Source organism: Musa acuminata, chromosome BXJ1-4, assembly GCF_036884655.1.
Source record: "Musa acuminata AAA Group cultivar baxijiao chromosome BXJ1-4, Cavendish_Baxijiao_AAA, whole genome shotgun sequence".
In the NCBI taxonomy this organism is placed as follows: domain Eukaryota; kingdom Viridiplantae; phylum Streptophyta; class Magnoliopsida; order Zingiberales; family Musaceae; genus Musa; species Musa acuminata.
Window position 1 is genome coordinate 32403295 of NC_088330.1, and position 21705 is coordinate 32424999.

The following is a 21705-nucleotide window of genomic DNA, read 5'->3' on the forward strand; positions in this document are numbered from 1 at the left end:
TCTGCCATCTCAGCAGTTCCCATATCAACAGAGTAAGATAAGGTCGATGGAAATAGGCCAGATGGGAGATCTTCGAATTGGAAAGCGATCTGTCCACAAAATTACAGGAAATAATTGGCCATACACACACAAGACCAAATGCATTGATTGATTCCATCAAAACACTATACGACACATCTTGCCAGGACAGATCACAGATTTCACATAGTGAGAAGATACAATTACTACAACATACAAGAGCTGCATCGTGGACCTCTGCCACTCTTCTGCCTCTTCTCTTCCAGTGCCGCTGCTTCCTGCAACACGTCAAGGGAGTCGTTCTGCATGTTCAGCTTGGCCAGCGCAATCAGGGTAAAGACATTGCGCCTGCATCGCGTCCCGCAAAGCCACATCGGCTTGATCACACTTGAGATGGCACAGACTTCGCCTTGCATATTTTGTAGGTGAGATCATCGCCCCCACATCTATGAACTACAAGGGAAAATAAACAAGAACATGATCAAGATAAGGAATTCAGTCTGGAATTCTGAAGTAAGGCCTTGTGATACGGTGCGGTCTGCAATGGGCAACATGCATGCCACACTTTTGCGATCCAAGTGCAGGAGTGGAAGTTATTTGATGCATTAATTCAAGTTTCATCTTTAATTCTATAGCAAAAGAGGACCTGAGAGTAACACTGGATTGCTGTCTTAAAATCTTTATCACAGAAAGCAAAATCACCTCGCTTCCCTGCATATCCCTCATCTGTTGTGTCCATTCCTGAAATGATAGCTGATACCAGGGAAGAAAAGCTTAATGCATTATAAACTAAAACAGGCTTCACTATGCACAAAAAATTGGTCCAAACTATCCAAAACCTGTCATATTTCAAAATTGTATAGATACCTCATTAGTTACTTCATCAACTCTGTAGTGTGTCATTACTAAAATTTGATGGATGGCTATAAGGTCCATTCTGGAGCAGGCTTCCCCCATAGGTGAAAGAGGTTGATGAGGAGCTGGAGGGGCTTCTTCACGCTTCTCAATACCCAACATAATGTAAGATGGCACCTATGTGTATCAGAAAGCATTAGGCCATGCCAGAATAAACTTCAAATGCAAAATTTTAGTTTCAACCCTCTTATGGCATGATAAATGAGACAGAAGTTTGCAATTCTCCAAATTTAAATATCAAAATATCAATCCTTTTAGTGTTTCAGGGATGATTTTCATCTTAGAGATGGCAATCTTAACCTAAACTTGTTGGGGTCAACCTGATCCCATCGAGACCCAACCCATTATCAAAAGCCTTCGGTCATTGTACTGAAAGTGTCACTGCAAATTTACTCGAGTTAACTATGTCTTCTAAAGTAATCTACGGGTAAGCCTCTAGAAATCAAATGGGCCGTCACCTGCAAATGCTGATGAGCAAACAAGAACATAGGCTTCAGTTTTTGAGGGGACTGTACCATCCTTCGGTCTTCTTTTGGATGCCAATAGTTAGAACGAAACTGCTGTGTATTTAAGTTGCCAAAATATTATGCCAATTCGTAATAGAATTCAGATTTCAGCCCATGTTCATTCAAACTGGATAATTTATATAGACAGCAAGAGGACTAAATTGTGTATGCAGCTTTGAACAGTAGCTGAAAGAAGACCATACCTCTAATTTGGTTTGCAATGGTCCAGGTGTCACCACCAGCTTCTTTGAGTTGGGTTGATCCCTTGGTTCATAATGTAAGCACTGAGAAGCAAGGTAAACTAGTGTGGTTGCCTTTTCAATTGAGAAATTTCCCTCCAAATGTGAATCCATTAAGACTAAGATGTTTTACCTCTTATCATGTCAAGAGCCTGCAAGAAGCTTATTCTCATTAGAAATAAAAAATAATCGCATGCTTATATGTGAACAAAACTGTTCTATCAATGCATATAGTAAATTAGCAACATGGATTTATAAGTATCCTCTCTCTCTTCTCGCATATTTTTCTTGTATGCTAGTATATGCTTCTCAATGTATTACTGAAATATTAACATCTGACAGTTCTATGGGCACTATACATTTTATAACTTGAATCTACAGCATGTCAACATTTTACCGTGCTCACAGAGCTGATGAGGATATTTTATCAACAAGCATAAGACATGCAGCAAGAGTATAACTAAAAATCTTTGCATTTTAATGTACCATAAGGGACTTACACTCTTACCCGAACGCTCCCTGCAAAAAATGAAAGAAAAGCATACATGAGTTGGCGGAATGCATTTTCCACTGAGAAGATCCAAAACAACAGTACCAAAGCTAAACATCACAGTCTCTGGGGTTGCTCTTCCTGCAGAAATGAATGAGGTTTCAGTTTGTCTTGTGGACTCTTTCTCTACTGTATACATGAATTTAACTTCAGATAACCTATACACTTCAACAATTAGTTCAGGAGGATCTTAGTAAATCTCTTCAGTAAAAATAAGCAAGTACCATTTCCCAAATACTCTGGCAGTGTATATGCTAGGTTTGTGCTATAACTTTTGCGATCCCTGCTGTTCTTCATAAGACCAAAACATGAAAGCCGAGGATCCCCATCCTGAGTATATGCGGAGAGTTTCAATCTGTTCTTCAAGTGAAATTGCACTAAATTATTCCTTGTTGAGTCTGAAATATGACATATATTCATCAAGAACACAACAAGTACTATAGAAGATATTATTTGTGCCTTAATCAGTCAAATTTGGAGCTAATCTACAGCTTCAACTCAAGTAGCCATGAATGCCATTTATCTATGATATGCACCTTCTGCCTTATCATAATAGTGATTCAAATATGAAAATGTTCATATGCAATGCATATTGGTTACATCTCTGCATATTAAGCAATAGACATCAAAAAGTAAATACTGTTTCATGAGATAACTTAAGGTGTCTAAAACAGTTTTCCTTTTTCTGTTTTTATCCTTTTACATTTGCTGTTCTGCCTTGTAGGTCATGCATACACATTAAGATTTCATTGTTTTTAGTTTTTACCACAAAATTATCATGACGAAGATAAAGAATGTGTACAAGATTCACAGCACATTAGCAAATTAAGAGCTTTCTGCAATAATAACATAATGAGCAAATCTAAGAAGTTTTTCAAACCCACTTGTCCATGCATCTAATGAACATTAACGAATAACTGTGTTATGTTATCTTTCTAAGAAAAAGAAAAAGAAAAAATCTGTTACCTTCAAACATAGTCCTTAAATTATACAATCTGGCTGAAGACTCGGTTCTGATTGCAAATTTATTACCTTTGCTAACTTGGTTACACATGTATAAATCAATCATTAGTAATCTGCACTCGACATGTATAGAACACCATGTACTAGAACAATTAACCGACAGAAACAAACTCAAATTGATGCTTTGCTCAAAGCAGGGAGATCCGTAGGCAGGTTCTCATTGATAGTAAATTAGATGAAAAATGCACTCTCTAACAGCTCTTGAAAGCTTTGTTTCACACTATAGAGACTCTCTCATGCGATAGAAGCTTCACATCATGTTGACTCTACTATTGTCACCCATTTCATAAAAGAGCAACCTTGCCATGGCACCATGGTTTGCCCTTTAACAAATATAAGGTCGGTGACAAGTTCATAACAACATCTAGCATATATCATCTTAGTTTCTGAACTTTGCAAAATAAGAAACTACACAGTATCAAAAAACTGCAGTGAAGTTGCAAGGAAATTCACTAGAACAGTACATGCTTGTCTCAGCATCATCATCTTGGTCTTGGAGTACAAATTTGCGAAAAAAAAAAAAGGTTCTGAAGAACAAAACAACAACATTTCAGAAGAAAACATGCTTGTCTCAGAAACATTTTACATTTTTAGACGAATCAAAATTGATGCCTCATTCAACGAAGTCAACCTACAATATCAGTAATTCAGTTATAATAAATGAATATGTCACCTCATAAAAAATGACTCTGTAGGCATTTAGGTCATGATATAGTGGCCGTCCCTCATTGCTGCAGTACTCCAAGGCTTCAGCAATATAGAAAGCAACTCAGACGCATTGCCCATTCAATAGTTTGATTTTCCCCTGTCCAGCAAAACATAGGATAAACAAATAAGAATAGACATACCAGCATAAAACAAAACAACAAGGAGCTGTAACAATTCCTAAAATATAAACTGATTACATAAGATGTAAGATGTTGAAGAAATACAGGTTTCTCTTTCATCAACAAGCCTGCTCATTTGTGTTTTATCAAAAAATTCTTTCGTCGACTTTATCTATGTGATAAACGAATTGTTGTTTGCTATAAAGAAAATAACAAATGCACTGGATTTTGATTTTATTTCAAATCAAACTCTTGCCATTTCTGCTTCTTAAAAGCACCAGGCTATGGCATCATTGTTTCCGGATTATAGTGGGGACCAATTTATATAGATCTGTCGCTCTATCATCGAAATTGGTATCTCCAATTTTGACAAACCACTCAAACCTTATTTTTCCCTAATAATGCACATGGAGTTCATACTTGACAATTAGACACTAGTTATCCTACTTTAAATGAAGGTAAGTTCTCGATGAAATCTCAGCTACAAGCGGATGATATGACAAACTCAGCGTCCAAATCCAGATAATGACTTTGCAACTCTACATAGAAGAATGCAAAAGGGTAACTTTTTGACTTTTAGAGCTGCCAGCAAAAAGAAATGTTCCCCAATGAGAGTTACAGCAATGACCAGTTCAAAAGGCATAACAATTAGCAGAGCTTCACAATTCGATTTGGGGGAGAAGAAACCATAGTGGGCGTACGTATAGTGTAAGAGATGCTTGGCAAGGGTATCATTGGGCATATACTCGGCCACAAGAAGCCTCTCCTCGCCATCGCAACAGTAGCCGATCAAATTCGCCAGCCGCCCGTGCCTCAATTTCCCGACTCCCCAAGCCTCCTCCTGCAAATCCCAGTAAAACATTTGTCTTGTTCCTATGAACAAATCGATCGACCGTTCAAGAAACAACAAGGCAAGATGGAACCCAAAATAAATAAAAATTAAGGGGGAAGAGTGAAGAATTGAGAGAACTGATTGGGATCGGGCGAGGCGGTCCTGGTGAACTTCTTGACGGCGATCCACTGGCGGTTCTGCAGCCAGCCCGTGTAAAAGACATTGAGGGCCTTGTCGCCGCTCTCCGACACGACGTTATGCGGGTTGAACCCATTGGTGGCCGCCTTGAGCTCGGCGAGCGCGAACTGGGAGAAGGTCGGCACCTCTCGGTCGCCGCAGGCTGAAGCGACAAGGACGTGCGGCGGCGCTGCTGGTGGTGGTGGTTCTGGTGGCTCCTATTCTCCGCCAGTTGGGTCTCCGGCAGGAGGGAGGAGTCGCCGCACTCCATCACCACCAATGACGACGACGAGGACTTCAAAGAGCTTCTCCTTTGGCGACGGAAACTGTAAGAGAATGGGAAAAAAGTGGGTAGCTTTTCGAGTGATAAAGGGAATAAAGATCTACTGATCTACTTCTCTAAGTGTGGTTGTTTGCTCTCTCACTCTTTTGTACAACTTGTATAATATATAAACTCTCTCGTCATTCCGTCGAATGAGTAAGCATTAACTGAATACAAGAAAGAAAACTGTATTAGGGGTACCGAAGACGACTGTTGCTTCCGCTCATTATTTGTTCTTCTTCTTCTTCTTCCGCACGTCTACGAAGATACATTGCTTGATTCTGAATTCCGGGCGAACGATGTTGGTCATCACACAGACGTTGATTCGTAGGAAACCAACACATGAACTCATAATCTTCCTAACATCACAAATTGAAATCCTTAATGCAACAAAACCTTAAGCTCCAGTCGATGGTGCTGCTCTCACTGAATCATGCTAGTTTCTGTTCTCTCTCCTTCGGGTCTGCAGTCTTACGTATACGAGGCTTTATCATAAGCAAGTTGTGATTAATGAATGCGTGCAGTCGATGTCGGGGAAGACGAAGAGTCCAGCTGAGAAAGGCACTCTGATGATGTCCAACTTTAGCTTTATCAATCTTGCACAGAATGATGGGATCAATCCATCCAATTATTCTGTTGAGGAAAATTCAAGATTGATATCCTTAACTATACGACGAAATCTCTCTATTTTATTGAGAGAAATTTTTAGTTCTGTTGAGAAAAATTCTCTCTTCCTGTATGAATAAGAAAGAGACACGTTAATGTATTCAAACTAAAGCTTCTTTAATAAAATTTCTTCAACAAAGCTGTATCTTCTTTCTTTCCAATATCATAATCTTTCTATCCCTTTTGTTTTATTTTTCCAATCACTCTTTTTATTTAATCTTTTAGATTTTCTCGTTTTGTTTCGCACTCTTCGTTCTTGTTTACCAATCTGGACTCTAATATAATTTATTAAAAATTCATCAATAATTAGTACGAGTCAAATCGATCAAGATAAACTCGAACAATTTAAATTGATATATTGTGAGTTAAATTAGATTGATGGATCAAGATAGATTGATCAAAGGTGGCTTTACGAGCCGATCATAGTTGTTGACCCGAAGGAAGAACAGAGCCAAATGTTGGCCACTTCTCTCTCTCTCTCTCTGGCGACGAGGGCCTCAACGAACAAGTAGCCAACTTCAAAAAAAGAGTAGGTAGTCTCATCTCATATCTCCACCTAAAACTAAGATTCTGTCATCGAACAAGCAGCCAACTTCAAAAAAATAGAGAGTAGGTAGTCTCATCTCATATCTCCACCTAAAACTAAGATGCTGAGCGTATGTTCTAAACTCTTTTAACTTATGGTCAAGCTTTCCGACAACAGAATCACATGGAGATTTGACCATAAACAAATTGGTCTTCCCTTGAATCATCAACTAGATTGCATCAGCTTTTGTCTTCAGTTGCTACGAGATATTAGTCAATCGTTGTCGGGAAAGTAGCACAAAGTTATAACCGCAAACACTCTGAGGGCTGAGTTCGGCCACTAGAATCTCCACATCCAGTTTCTTGTACTCACAGGAAGTTGTGTTCATGAAGGGATCCGACGGGCTTCACTAATCTTCTATCTTTTCTCGGTCAAAGCTATCGAAATCAGTCCACTATGTATCCTAATCACAATCGTCATTCTTTCACACTACATTTCTTTTTTCTCCTGCACATCATGATTTTAAGATCAGAGGTTTTCTTTCTTCTTTTCTTTGGCGTAGGACGACTTGCATGGATCTCAAAGTCTTCGTGAGGCCATCATCGTGACAATAATGGCCTCAGATCATGACCGAGACATTGTATTACCTCAGTACTATGTATTTCGTCAAAAAGAGAAAAAAAAGTTACAATAATCGTAAGAGAGACCCCTCGAATTAGGGAGTTGAAAATCCAATGAGAAAATTATACAGTTGACTTGGGTTAGTCTGTCGATGAAACGAGGAGCTTCGAGCATGCATCACTTCCAGCCTTCCGTGTGGCCGTTCGAGCATCCGTCTCGAGCAATGTCAGCGATCTGAACCCCTAAGTCGTAGACCGAGCCGATCTTCCAGTGAACCGGCAGGACCTCTTTCTGAGCCCAAACCCACTTCCCATCGTAGCCGCCCGTCACCACCATTCTCAGCTGCAGCGGGCCGACCGGCGCTCGGTCGGTGCTCCACACCGGTCCGTACTCCCTGCTCATGAATTGCCAATTCGACGACCCGACCTGTGAACAAAAAGCGAGGCATTAATACCACTCCGGTCCCGTATGAACCGCCGGCTCAAATCTCAGGCTGTGACCGTACCTGCGCCACATCCACCGCCACGATGTCAGTCTGACCCCCCTGGTGGAGGAACTTGATGGTCAAAGAGTTTGGCCTTTTGCTCTTCTCTTCCACCCTAATGGACAAGTTCTTGTTGCTGTACTCACATGGAATCCTGCTTGCAAGAATCAAGAACATTCTGTAGTTCCGATACAACATTGCTGCCTGACATGATGTCGAAAGAAACAGTGCCCAAGTTTTACCTTTTGTATTCCACATCCACGATGCCAAGTTTCTTCAGCGATTTGGCCATCCCACGTCGTGCCATGGCGACATAAGCCGGCCTGCTGAGAACCAAGTCGGTGTCGTTGCTCTTGTTGAGGTCCGTAATGATCACTTCGACCCCTCGACTGCTGCATATCTTCGTGTTCTTACATCTCACCTGCTTCAAAGAGATCTCAAGATTATTGCTGAGAAACAAAAAGGATGAAGGTTTACATGAGTTATATGTATAATCGCGCAAGTGAATCTGACCTGGAAACATGCTCCGCAGCCAACCCCGCCTCTGTAAAGAGCAGAGCTTGCAGCAGCAACGTAGCCTCCGCTGAAGCCCAAAGCCATGGAGCCATATCCACAAGCCCCAACTACAAGCATAAAACCAATCTAACTTAGTTGCTTCTGCTTTTGGAGCACCGAAGTAAAGAAACACAGTCTGTAGTGCTGCGATATACCAGATAAAGCGGAGAAGGAGGTGAAGTGGGCAGCCGTGGCTTGATGCACGCACCCGCCACAGGCCGTAGCAGAGGAGAAAAGATGGAAGACAAGAAAGAACAGGAAGACAGAGCCACCGCCCATGTCTTGGCTTGGAGAGGAGGTGGAGGAAATGGTGTATGCGAGCTGATCATATAGAGGGGGGGAGGTGGAGGAAAGCACCGGGTTGCTGATGCAGCGGTTTGAAGTAAAATCCAGGGTGCTGCCCCACATCAAGAACAGTAGAAAACGAACGGCCACAGGGTGGACCAAAGTACACGGCGGTGCGACACACCAATCGCCGGTGAATTGGTCTTTCACCCCATACGCGAGAACAGAGCAGACCCCTTTTTGACGTATAAATCACTTGGCGTCTTCCCAGAACCACGTTTGAACTGTTCCTCCGGTATCTCTTTCGTAGGTAAAATTCTCATGGGCGATGTGATCTACTTGGTCTAAACCAGACTGCGATTAGGAACAAAATCCGCTCGCCGCCTTGGTTTTCATGTGCACCACCGGTGCTGGCTATATTCATCGATCCTTTTCAGCTTACTCCGGAAGCAACAATCCTTGTCGAGTCTCAGTCTTCGTGTGGGTTTAAGCCGCTGCCCACAGTAGTGTAGAAAATCTGTAAAAGATTTCAATTTTCTTCTTCATACACGTCTGTATCTGAATCAGTTCCTCAGATCATTTCATAAGCTTGGTTGGTGAGCCAACGCAGGCATGTTTCCAATTGGCTTAATCCAATTGATGCGCTGGCTTTGACCAAGTCAAAATATATTTTTTCTATAACTAACAACGTCACGTTAACTGCTAAGTGGGGTGGATAAGCGCCACGAATGGATGACGGGAGGTGAGTCAAGCGATAAGAACGAAGAGTTGGCTTTCTTTCCGCAGCAAAAGTGACGGATCTGTCATATGCGATGCATGTGCGTGGAACACACGAGAGGGCAAGTCTTCCCGGACTCACTACTGCTCATATGTTTGGGGCCAATAAAGAAGACAAAACAATCCATCTCGGTCCGTCCACATTAGCATATTGAAAAGAGTGATTAATCGCTGCCGTCGATTGTATATCCACGAAATCATATGGAGCACTGAGATGGATTAAAAAAAATTATGACATATGGAGTATTGAATTTGTAAAAATGATAAATATTAATTTTTTTTCTTCAAATTAAATAAGATATAATTTAATAATATATGTCAATCAGATTAGTGATAAAATATCAAACAAATCATAAGATAGGATTTGCATGAAAAAAATCTTTCAACATAAAGAAAAAAATATATCATAAAATCAATCTTTCACTATAAAATAATAAAATTATAAAGTACATACTTTTTACACTAACCAGAAGATATCAAATATGATATGAAATCTAGGTTCTCATATCAGTTTTAAGAAAACCAAAAACTAAGCAAAAGAAGAAATCTTAAGGATTAAATCAGAGAACATACCAAAAAATCATGATAATTGAAATTAATTTCAGTAATCAATAATTAAATCTTTTTTCTGCCCAAATGAAAGTCTGTTTCTTTCATGTGACACTTTTGTAAGTTTTTTCCATATAACTTTCAGAGTTTTTTAGTTAACCTCATAGGTCCCAATCACTTAAGTCATGACCACCCACCAAATCTTCCCCTGTTGCCCATATGAGGAAAGTCTACATCCTTGCTATCACTTTACAAGTAATAAATATTTCAAAGGCAATGATTTAATTATCATCATGGATTTACTCAAAATATAATAATTTTATTTTCATTATATCTTGAATCCAATGCTACCTTGCATCAATATCAATATGCTTAGATTAAAATAAAAAATAATTTTTTTTTTGGGATAAATAATATTTTGATTCTTACAATATAAAAGAAACTTCTCTCGCTTGAGTTTCAACTATTTTTTCAACCATAAGAGTTCTTTATAAGTTTTTGTTGTAGCTATATACTCAAGTTTAGTAGAAGATAAAGAAATATATTTTTATAATTTTGATTGCCAAGACACTGCTATGAAATATCAAATATAAATGATATCAAATAACTAGACCTAGACTTTCTAGAATCAATATCATTAGCTATTTCTGAATCTATGTAGCTAACTAACAAAAAAAATTTAGTGCCAAAGCACAAACATAATTTATAAGTGCATCTAAGACACCTAAAAATCTTAACTATTGTCCATTTTTTAGGATTGGAGAAAAATCAACTAACCATCAATTGGATAAGCAATACCTCTTCTTGTGTATACCATAACATATATGGAAGAACCGTGAGCTACTGAGGCATAAAATACTTTATTTATATCTTATTTATCTTTTTCACTTGTACAATATTATTTCAAGTGGACAATAAACATGATTTGATTTTCTCATATTAAATTTGTAAGAACCTTTTAGATATATATCTCTTGAGATAACCAAAATTTACTATTTTTTTTATCATGAATAATTCTCATACCCAGAATATGTTAAGATGGACCCAAGTTTTTTATAGCAAAGGCCTTGCTCAACTCTCCTTTTAGATATGTAATTTTCTTAGTATTATAACTAACAATTGATATGTCATCTATTGTATCGCAAGAGAATAATAAAATTATCATTAAAAAAATATCTCATATAAACACAATGATGAGAAGTAGTCTTATCATACCATGATATGTCATAATAGAATCAAATGATTTATATTATTGTTATGATGCCTACTTAAGATCACACAAACTCCTTTTCAGCTTGCACATCAGAGTTTTCATACTTTTAACTTTGAATCCCTTAAGTTTTTCAATAGTTTTCATACTTTTAACTTTGAATCCCTCAAGTTTTTCAATGTATATTTCGTTCTTCCGATCATTATGAATAAAATAATTTTCATGTCAAGCTATTTAATCTTTAAACTTAAATCGGTAGAACAACTACAGTGATCACAAGGGAGAAAATTTTCTTAAAATTCATATAATTTTTTTTGATCAAATCTTTTCACGACCAAACTTACCTTGTATTTAGGGTGTGAGCTATTTTCTTTCTTTTTTTTTTTTCATTCTGACACATATTTGTTCTTTAATATTTTTTTCCTATTAACTAATTTTACGAAGTCAAATATATGATTCTCATTAAGGATTTCATCTCTTGCATAACATTCAACTGTTTATCTTTTTTGCTTATGTCATATATCCTTGTTTTATAAATTTTTGGCTCTCCCTTACTAGTAAATAATGTATATTCATAACAATAATAGATTTGAGAAGGTTGTTCATCTTCTCAATTGATGTTGCATTTATGATTTTAGAAGGTCTTGCTTAACATGTTCATTAGTATGGTCGTTCACTATGATCTTCTTGTTTATCTTTACTATTATATTGAGATCTATATTATATTATGGGAGGAGGCAATAAACAAATTTATAAGATGTTCATTGAATAACTTTGACTTATGAATTTTCTTTGTAACTCCACTATATTATAATGTCTTTTTTATAATATACTTCAAATGATCCTTTATATTTTTCCACCGTTATCATCTTTGATATATTTAAATTATTATTTTTTATTTTTTAATATATATGTTAAAACACTTAAGTTTATTAAGCTCTTGTTGTTATGATTCCAAGCATAAGTCCAAATCTTTCTGTTCCATATGGGACGTGTCGTGGTCGCCAAGGACGTCTTCTACAGTCTGTTCGATTGCCATTCGCAAGCAGCTTCCTGTATCAAACACTATTTCATGAAAGAAATGACATCGATGATTCTGTAGAAGACAATGTTCTAAGTCAGAGTCACACCATACACTAGGATGCCCCATCTTATTTCAGGGATCTCTTTAAGGCTGAGCTACGCTGCCTACCTGTCTTTGGATCACCCAGTAAGAAAGGTGAATGAATTGCTCAACTAAATCTAGCAATCACATGGTTTTGCTTCCTTTACAATCTGGCTGCTGTTTCTTCGACCCAAGTAGACTTGTCGAGTAAGGCAAAGAAAGGAATTCCCCTGATGAGAGAAGGGAGTCGTTCCTGTTCCTGGGACTGCCAAGGATGTAATGTACGCTGTGGATGAAACAAGGTTCATGGATCCCTTGGTTTATTCCTCGAGAACCTCATGATTCGACAGCTCCTCAAGGTGTTAGAGAAGTTTGGATCACATTGACATGCAATGCCCTTTTCATGGAGTACTTCATCACTTTGCTCAATAGACGCATGTCTAGAGATGTAGAGACGACCCTACTTGCCTTGTTTGATGCAAATCTCTGGCTAGAGAGAAACTAATTGTTCAGCGTTATCGTGGTTCGAAAGCTCTAATCCATCTACACTCTTTAACCACAATATTTAGCGCCAAGATTCTTCGTTCATAGAAAACAGAGCTGGATCATTGATGAGCCTCATGCTTACGCAGAACAGGAAAGCTGACTTGAGGAATGTACAATTTGAGAGAACAACATGGATTTCAGCAACAAGCTTTTATTTGAGTCCATTCGACAAGCTTATTTGCATGTCAAAAGTGTTTAAACCAAAAGGAAATCAGCATATACATCATTATACATCTTATTTAATGCAAGAAGCATCTTTAAGAGAAGGCATGAAACATGTCGACATGACATCCTCTTTTCTTGAGCAACATCTCGCAAACCTCCTCCTGTTGTCGTAGCCGCTGCTGCATCTTCTTCGTTTGGTTGGGCCACAGCGCCAATAAATAGCCGAACGAAATGGCATCTTCATACGCAAACCATGTTATCTTCAGCACATCGCATGTCCGTACCGTCCTCGTCCGCAACTCTCATACGGAAGTCGCCAGATCTGGCCAGCACATGGCCTTGATCCCTTTCTGCATACTGAAAGCCACAGCTCCGGCTTGAGGTGCGGTTTCTCCAATAAGTAGAGGATTCAATACTCTGAGATCCGTAAAGGGTGCTCATGTTGAGCCCCAAGAGGCTTGAAGGCAAAGAAAGGAATCCCCTTGATCCAGTGGTGGCCAACGAGGGCCATTTTGTCGTGTTCACTGTACTAGATGATGCAAGGTTCATGCATGGCTCGCCTGCCATTCCTCAATAGCCGTTTATTTCAGGAGCTCCTCTCCTTGCTAGCAATGCAGGTTTCATGGAGTACGTCCTCTCCTTGCTCAGTAGACGCAAATCTAAAGAAGTGGAGAGGGCCTTGCTTGCCTCCATGTCTGCAGATCGGTACTCAGCGTCTGTGTCAAGTCATCTTGGAAACAAGCAACAACAATGAGTAGCGTTAACGTAGAGAGATGAAAGGTCTTTTTGACATTCCCAGGCATTATACATTTCTTCTCCCATTTCTTTGATCAAGTAATGATCGATCACTTTCCGACAGTCTTATTACAATCATTCAATCATCACAACGTCTTCGACTCATCCCTACGCTGCAAGAACACAAGAAGTACCTTTGTAGCACTCACAGAAGCCAACTGACCAACCTACCATCATAGGCAAAATGGTTTCATCTTCTCTCTCCAGTAACCTATAGAATTCTTAAGGTGGATGCCATGAATTGTTCTTGAAAAGATTAATATGGAATTACCGATCAAAATAACAAAACAGGAAGAAACCATTCAGTGATATATTCAAGACGACAAATGGCATGGAGCGTACATGTTTTTGGATGACCAGAACGAGAGGTGGAACGTCAATGAGTTGCTCAACCAAACCTAAACATATTGCTATCATCTTTACTACCTCTAGCAAGATCACATGGCTCTGCTCCCCTTGCAACATGACTTCTTGAGAGGCACAGTGATAGCACACCTCAAATGGTTGAATATAATGTCTTATTTGTATATATTGGAGGAGAGGATTTCCTTCGATCATCCAGCGAGATTTCATCGTGCAGTTGAGGAAAACCTATCTGCGATAACACAGCTCTGGCCTGAGGTGCCGTTCCTGCAATATAAGTAGTCGTCTGCATTTGGTGGTGATCCCAAGTTTCATCACTCTCTGATCTCTAAGGTCTGTTTCCCAAAGAAGTGCCTGCCCCATGTTGAGCCCCAAGAGACTTGTTGAGAGGGCAAAGAAAGGAGCCTCCTTGATGAGATCCGGTAGCCGTGGCAGATCCTGTGATTGCAGCGCTGCTGTAGTTGCTGACAAGGGCCATTGTCGTGTACACCGTGGATGATGCGAGGTTCATGCTTCCATTGGCCTTCCTCAAGAGCCGTATAGTTCAGGAGCTCCTAAATATGTCGTCGTCGGAGCTTGGATTACCTGGCGATGGACCGATCACATTGGCGCGCAGTGCCGTCCGTGTTCATGGAGTACATACTCTCCTTGCTTAACAGAGGCGTGTCCGGAGATGTGGAGAGGATGCTGCTTGCCTTCCTCGATGCGAATAAGTGCTCGGAGTCCTCGTGTCTTCATTCTGGAAGTCATCAGCAACAAATAGTAGCGGCATAGAGATCAATGTTTTCTCGAAACGAGTTTTGTGTTTCATGTAAAGAGATTTGATACAAGCAGAATTATACGTTTCTTCCTTCAATCCTTTTGCTCAAGCAAGCAGTTAAGCAGCTTGTCCTCTATCCTCAAGCCTCCTTCTGATGCAGCGTACAGTATCTGAAGTCCAAAACAAGATCAAGTTTGCCAAAGGACTCTCCAACCATCTCACTAGTACTCGAATTGTCCGAAAACAGAAAAGAAAGGAAATTTATAATAAATTCGTTCATGTAAAATATACTTTTCTTTTACATCAAAATACTAAGTTTAGCTTAGTATAAAGTTATAATTAAGCATCCGTTACCATTATCTTTCTTATAATTGTACTGTACTTCTGCTGCCAAGACGGGGCTTGGTCTGGTGGTGGATGGTTCACTCCCATCTACGTGAAACAACATTTCCTGTTCCGATTAGATGAACACTGGAATGAAGAGATGGAACACATGAAGGAAAACTCACAAACTTGAACTAACACCAAAGAGGAGCAGAAAAACAATAGGAGAGACTCAGCAATAAAGCAACAAAACAATACAATCCATTTCATCTCACAGTTGCTGACTGGTTAACTATCCCAGAGGCTGAAACATTCTGTCAGCTTCTATGTGGTAATGCAGATTGATCTGCCATTGCAAGATTCATCCTCATATGAAGCAATTATATATCTTTTCGTCCTGGTTTCTTCAAGTATCAGAGATATCAGCAGAAGAAACACTTAAGATGCCATGTTATAATCAGAAATCTTTCCAGATACATACATACTAGCCATCCGTGACATCGTATGTGAAGGATATATTTTCCTACATACATCTTTTAAAGGAATATATATATATATATATATAATATTTTTAGGAGATATTGGAAACTTGCAAGTGAATAATAAGTTTAGTCTTATACCATAAAGACAGAGACTAGCATTTACTGGAAACTGTATGGTACCTGAGCTTGAAACATAATGGTGCACAAGTATTTGGGATATATTATGCTCGACATGAGAAGCCAAGACGTAGCAATCATTCACGCGACCTGTCGCACTGACTGCCAAGAAATGGCAACTTCAGATCCAACAGATGCAACAAACATTCAGCTACGGTACCCTTAGCTCATCCTGATCTGAGAAGAACATCCAAGCCTAAGCAATTCAAACTGTTCTCACACGGACAACAATTAATTTCCAGCTACAATTCTACGAGAGCGGTGTGGTGGTTACAAAAATAAGCATAAAAGAATAGCAACAAGAGCAGTAGGACATATCTTGGCAGCAGCAAAAAAGGAAGAGAGAAAGACAGAAATCCAATGAAAAAGAAAGAGAAGAAAATAAGGATAACGCAGAAAAACTGTTCTCAATCATCTAGCAATGTTTGCATCTCAGGTTAGATCAAATCTACAGTAGATTTTTACTGTGATTACTTAGGGAGAATTTAGAATTTTATGCATAGTGACGTGATCCTTGTATTCTAGTTATTCTCTTGTGATTGTTGCTAGGATTTTTTAGACAAGATATTGAGATTTATATATTCATTATTCTTATAGTGGATTATCTCTTGTTTGTCTCGTGATTTTTATCCTTCACGTTTGAGGGATTTTCTATGTATATCTTAGTGTTATATTTGATTATGATTTCATTTAATTCGACTGTATGTCATAGCCTGCTTGTATTTGTTCATATACAAAAGTTTATTTCACTTTATATCCCATCACTTCATCTGTCAATAACAGTTTTGGATCAATAAACAGTTCTAACGCATCCGAAGGACAAAAGATGTACACATTTGTAGGTTGCATGATCTACCACCATAACCTTCCCTTCGAAGAAAATTTGTGTCGTCGTAAGCGATTGCTCAACCACAAACATGAGCAGTTAATCTTCTCACTGGCATGCACATGGCTTGCTCTCTCTCCAACCCAACATACAACAACCTACGCTTCCAAAGTCAAGCGCCTGCGGACGAGCAGATGAGAAAGATTAAGCTGGAATCACCCTAAAAGATGCTGAAATCCATCGTAGCCACACACACATACTCGCAGACTTGGCGATAAGACATGACAAGTTTCAGCGTGAAGAACAATGTGCACCACGGGCTCTCAACCACAAGCCACACCACTGCAAGAAACAAGGAAAGAATCAACACTCGAGATGCACATTCACCGAGCAATCCCAAACAGTGACAATAGCCACACATATGACACCAAGGAATGTTGGGATTAAACCTGTATACTTCCCCGAAGCGATATTGCTGGGTTCTAACTGCGCTCTGAGCTCAATCCCTAAGCGAATGAGCTTTGTTTCGGAGTAGTAATTTTAGAGAAAGAGGAAAAGATAGTAAAAACATAAAAATTAATTGCTTTAGATTCATCAAAGATTACTTATTTATAATTTAAAAAATAAATTATTTTTTTAATAAGGAAGAAGTTATCCATAGCTTAATAAATCTTCTCATCCTCATCCGCAAACTAAAAAATAATTATTCATCCATTTATCTTAATCTAAATTTTTATCTTTTGTTGTATCTAATCCTAATTATCTGAATTAATTTTATCATACTTCTTTAATTCAAAATAATTATAACTTAAAATTATCTTTGAAAAAAGTAATTATTTTTTACTATAACTTTTGTAAAGAAGTCGGCAAGTTGATTTTTGATGTTGTAATAATCTATTTGAATTTCTCTTTTATTAATCAATTCATAAATAAAATGATGTCAAATATCAGTATGTTTGATGTGCTCTGATAAAATTCTTCGTTATTGCAATAGTATACTTGTTGTTGTTGTAGTAGATTTTAGTTAGTTCATCTTTTTTTTTTTAAGATCTAATAAGATTCTTGAAAGTCAAATTGTTTGATATGTACTTGTAGCCGCAACATACTCCACCTTAGAGCTTGAGAGAATAATATATTCTTGCTTTTTTGTTATCCATGAAGTCATCTCTGAGCATAAATCATGAAGTATTTTTTCTATCATTCGCATAACCAACCTAATCACTATTAGTATAATAATATAACTTGGAATCTTTTATCTGTTCATAATATATGCCGTAATTAAGAGTTTGCTTGATGCATTTATGAACTCTTTTAGCTACTCCAAACATAATATCTGATCTTGAACGTATGAGATAAATTAACCTATTGATTAAACTTCTATGCTATTTCTCCTATAATTTTTCAATGACAATAGCTAATATAAGTTTATCATTTATATTTATTGGAGATTCACTAGCTTATATATGAAACTTTTTTAATAAATCTTTAGTATATTTTTGTTGATACAAAAATTATATTTACAACTTAAATAATTTCTATTTCTAGAAAATAATGTAAAAGCCCTAGATCAGAAAATAATGTAAAAGCCCTAGAAACATAAAAGTAAGCAATACAATCAAATACCTTTAAGTGATTCACATATGGCTTTCTATCCAACCATGCTTCATAAGATGTTTTTCTTTTTCAGGAAAGTGATTTAACAAATACACTGCTATACTGATAACTTCTATCCAAATCTCTTTTGGTACTATTTCTTTTAAGCATACACTTGCAAGTCTCAATCATAACTTGTTCTTCGGCTACTATATTTTATTGGGGGTGTAGCTCTAGTCAATTTCCTATGAATGTTTACATTATTGTAAAAAATAAAAAATATTTAGAAGTAAATTTATCCCCTTTAAGTTCATAAAGTTTTAATAAAATAACCATTTTATTTTTTTACATATACGTTGAAAATTTTGAAAATAGAAAAAACTTTAGTTTTTCTTCAGAAAATATACTTGCATCATTCTTGTGTAATCATTTATAAATAATAAAAAAATTACTTCCACCACATGAGACAATCTACATAGGTCCATAAATATTTGCATGCACAAGTTCCAACTATTCTTAGGTTCTCCAAGAATGAACTGTCTCGAAGAAATTTCTATGCTATTTTACAAAAACATAAGATTCACAAACAGTATCTTTATTCTTAATTTTAGGCAAATAAACTATCATATTTTTATAATTTAACGGTTTTAGTCTATCATAATTTAGATGATCATATCTTTTATGTCATAATGTTGATTCATCAATAACAATAGCAATAAATTCATATAAAACAATATTTTATTTTCTGTCATCCTTACGGTTGCTAACATTTTTTAATTTTTTTTTATCATAAATTAAATATTTTTATCATAAAAATAGCATAATATGTTTTTCTCATCAATTACTTTATACTAATGAGATTTTATTTTAAAGTAAAAATAAACATCATATCATCAATAAATTTTTTATTAGATTTGATGTTCCCAACAATTATTCCTTTCCCTTCCTCTCAAACCTTACTATTAATTCCCATGTGTATTGTAGATTTGATTAAACTATCAAATATTTAAAATAAACTTTTGTCTCATATCATATGATTACTATATCCGCTATCCAAAAATAAATAAATCTAGAACATTTTTTATCAAATGCCATAAAGAAAATATTTTTTTTTTCCTTTACTTGATTTTTGTTCCAATAATTTTTTTCAAGACTGCTATATTTTTTTACACTGAAAGTAGAGAGGAATATTTAGATTTTTATTTTTCTACTAGAAATATTTGTCAATATATCCAATTTCTTTGTAACAATTCTATGTTACCTTCATTAGAGTTCTTCTAAATCTCATTTGATCGGTCTCGTTCCTTGCCTCGAGTATCAAATTGTCCATGACCTCTACCATTCTAACCTTTCTTTTGAGATTTGATTTTTGGATTTTCTTTCGATCATTCTTCTAATCTATCTTCGTTTGAAGAATATATTCTAAAGTTTCATCTAAATATTTATTTATTTATTATTCATGAACTAAAAGCGAACACATTAATTTATCAACAAATAATGTATTTGTAACTTTAGCTTCTTCTATAATAGTAAAAATCATATCAAATTTTAGAGTTAAGATTCATAAAACTATTTCTACACATCAAATTTAGGTTTTCACCGTAAGACCTCATTTGGTTCACAATATAAAAGATTTTTTTTTAAAAATAGGAATAGATTCATAATTTTTCATCATAATAGTTTTAAATTCATATCGAAGAATTTGAAGTTTTAAATTTTTACCTTGTTTGTATCGTCAATCATATTTTTTAATATCTTTTAAGCTTTTGTTGATATCGATGCTCATATGATTTGGGAAAATAAGGATTTATCTATTGCTTATTATAGCATATAGAGAGCTCTTACATCTTTCTATATGTTCTTATTCATTTGATCTTTAGTAATATTGGAATCATGTCGATTATACTCAATAAAATCATTTTCTATCAAGTTTCATAATTCTTGTGAAATAAATAAAGTTATTATTTTAATGGTTCAAAATTAATAATTTTCAACTTTGAATATAGGAAAGAATTGATTAGAAATATTTACTCCAATGTCTATCATCTTTTTTTCTTTTATTGATGTCCCTTTCTTTTTTAATTGACATATTTTTACTAGTATTTCTAGAACCAAGCTCTTATACCATAAACTTTACCGAGAAAGAGGAGAAGATAATAGAAGAAACAAAAAAGTATTTCTAATCTACAATGTTTTAGATTCATCCAAAAAATATATTTATAGTAACAAAAGAATAAATTATATTTTTTAAAATAAAATAAAAAAAGTCATCTATAGCCCAACAAATCCCCTCAAAAAAAGTACATCAAAAAATCAATCACCTTTTTTTTTTAATTTTAATTTAAAATGTTATTTTTTGTTACATTTAATTCTAATTATTTGAATTATTATTTCGTCTGATTTTTTGGAAGTATCCGTAAACGCATTAGTGGCGGAGAGCAGAAAAGGCACATGGTCTGCCGGAAATCATGAGAGAGATGCTATAGAAAATAATAGAGACAACTCCTGTCGCATGCAAAAAGCCTGGAGATCATCAAGGAAAGAGCTGTGTTGCCCACGGCCGTCTCCTCTCAGTATACTTTTGCTATTGACCGTCGACGTAGTGTCGCAAATGTATCAGTATGTAGCAGTTTTATATGTGTCTTGTCTCAAGATCCTTCTGCACTCGTAGTAGTATCGAAGAGGAAGCTGACACACTAGTTTCGATGAAGGGTTCTTTCAGATAATGGCTACTGCAACTGTGGCTGAGCTGAGTCCATCGATCATTTTCTGATAGGTGGTCTAACCTGTCCCTACGATGTCATTGTACGTGCTTGCTCTTTGAAACCTATGATAGATAGCCAATCAAGAAGATATGGTTCGACTTTCTACTCTTTCAGCTAATGTTTTGTATCCACTACCTTCATCTTACCCCTTACCCTTTACCTAAGTAATCGAGCGCTGCTGCCTATCTATTTATAACCAGACGAGTTCGTCCATTGCCTCCCACCACAACATAACACACAGGCATTCCATGATCTCGTTTCTTCTACTCCATAGCTGCCTAGTAGGTTTTGGCAGTACAGGGTACGTCATGGTTAGCCCGAGGAAGCTCATCAAGATGGTGGGTGAGGCAAAGATCTCATTGCTCAGTGGTGGAGATGACGGTGGTGGCAGCTCTCGGAGGACATCGGTGGCTCGAAAGGGCCACTTCGCCGCGTACACGAGGGACGGGCGGCGTTTCCTGATCCCGATAGCTTATCTCAACAGTAGCGTCTTCAAGGAGCTGCTCCGGAAGTCGGAGGAGGAGTTCGGGCTGCCGGTCGGCGACAGCCGCATCACGCTGCCGTGCGACGCGGCGTACATGGAGCACGTCGTGGCGTCGCTCAGAGACGCATCCCTCAAGAGGTGGAACAAGCCTTGTGCGGCTCCCTTACTCCCCACCGGTGCCGCTTCTTGCTCGATCGACATGACTCGGAAGAAGCGTGCACTGCTTCGCCATGGCTGA

General features: G+C 37.3%; 2 protein-coding genes and 1 pseudogene across 2 annotated transcripts; 1 reads left to right on the forward strand and 2 right to left on the reverse strand.

Moving 5' to 3' along the window:
* Window positions 1-56: 56 nt before the first annotated feature.
* LOC103992837 (serine/threonine-protein kinase BSK1-like) lies at window positions 57-5594 on the reverse strand (annotated as a pseudogene).
* A 1612-nt stretch (window positions 5595-7206) lies between these two features.
* Window positions 7207-8797, reverse strand: LOC135584772 (expansin-like A2). The gene is made up of 5 exons (XM_065181012.1): window positions 8417-8797; window positions 8220-8329; window positions 7949-8127; window positions 7728-7860; window positions 7207-7648 (listed from the first exon to the last, which is right to left on the reverse strand). The coding sequence occupies exons 1-5, from the start codon at window positions 8667-8669 to the stop codon at window positions 7400-7402; spliced, it is 924 nt and encodes a 307-aa protein (XP_065037084.1). The 5' UTR covers window positions 8670-8797; the 3' UTR covers window positions 7207-7399.
* Window positions 8798-21291: 12494 nt separating this feature from the next.
* On the forward strand, window positions 21292-21705 carry LOC135672155 (auxin-responsive protein SAUR36-like). The gene has a single exon (XM_065180609.1). The coding sequence runs from the start codon at window positions 21292-21294 to the stop codon at window positions 21703-21705; it is 414 nt and encodes a 137-aa protein (XP_065036681.1).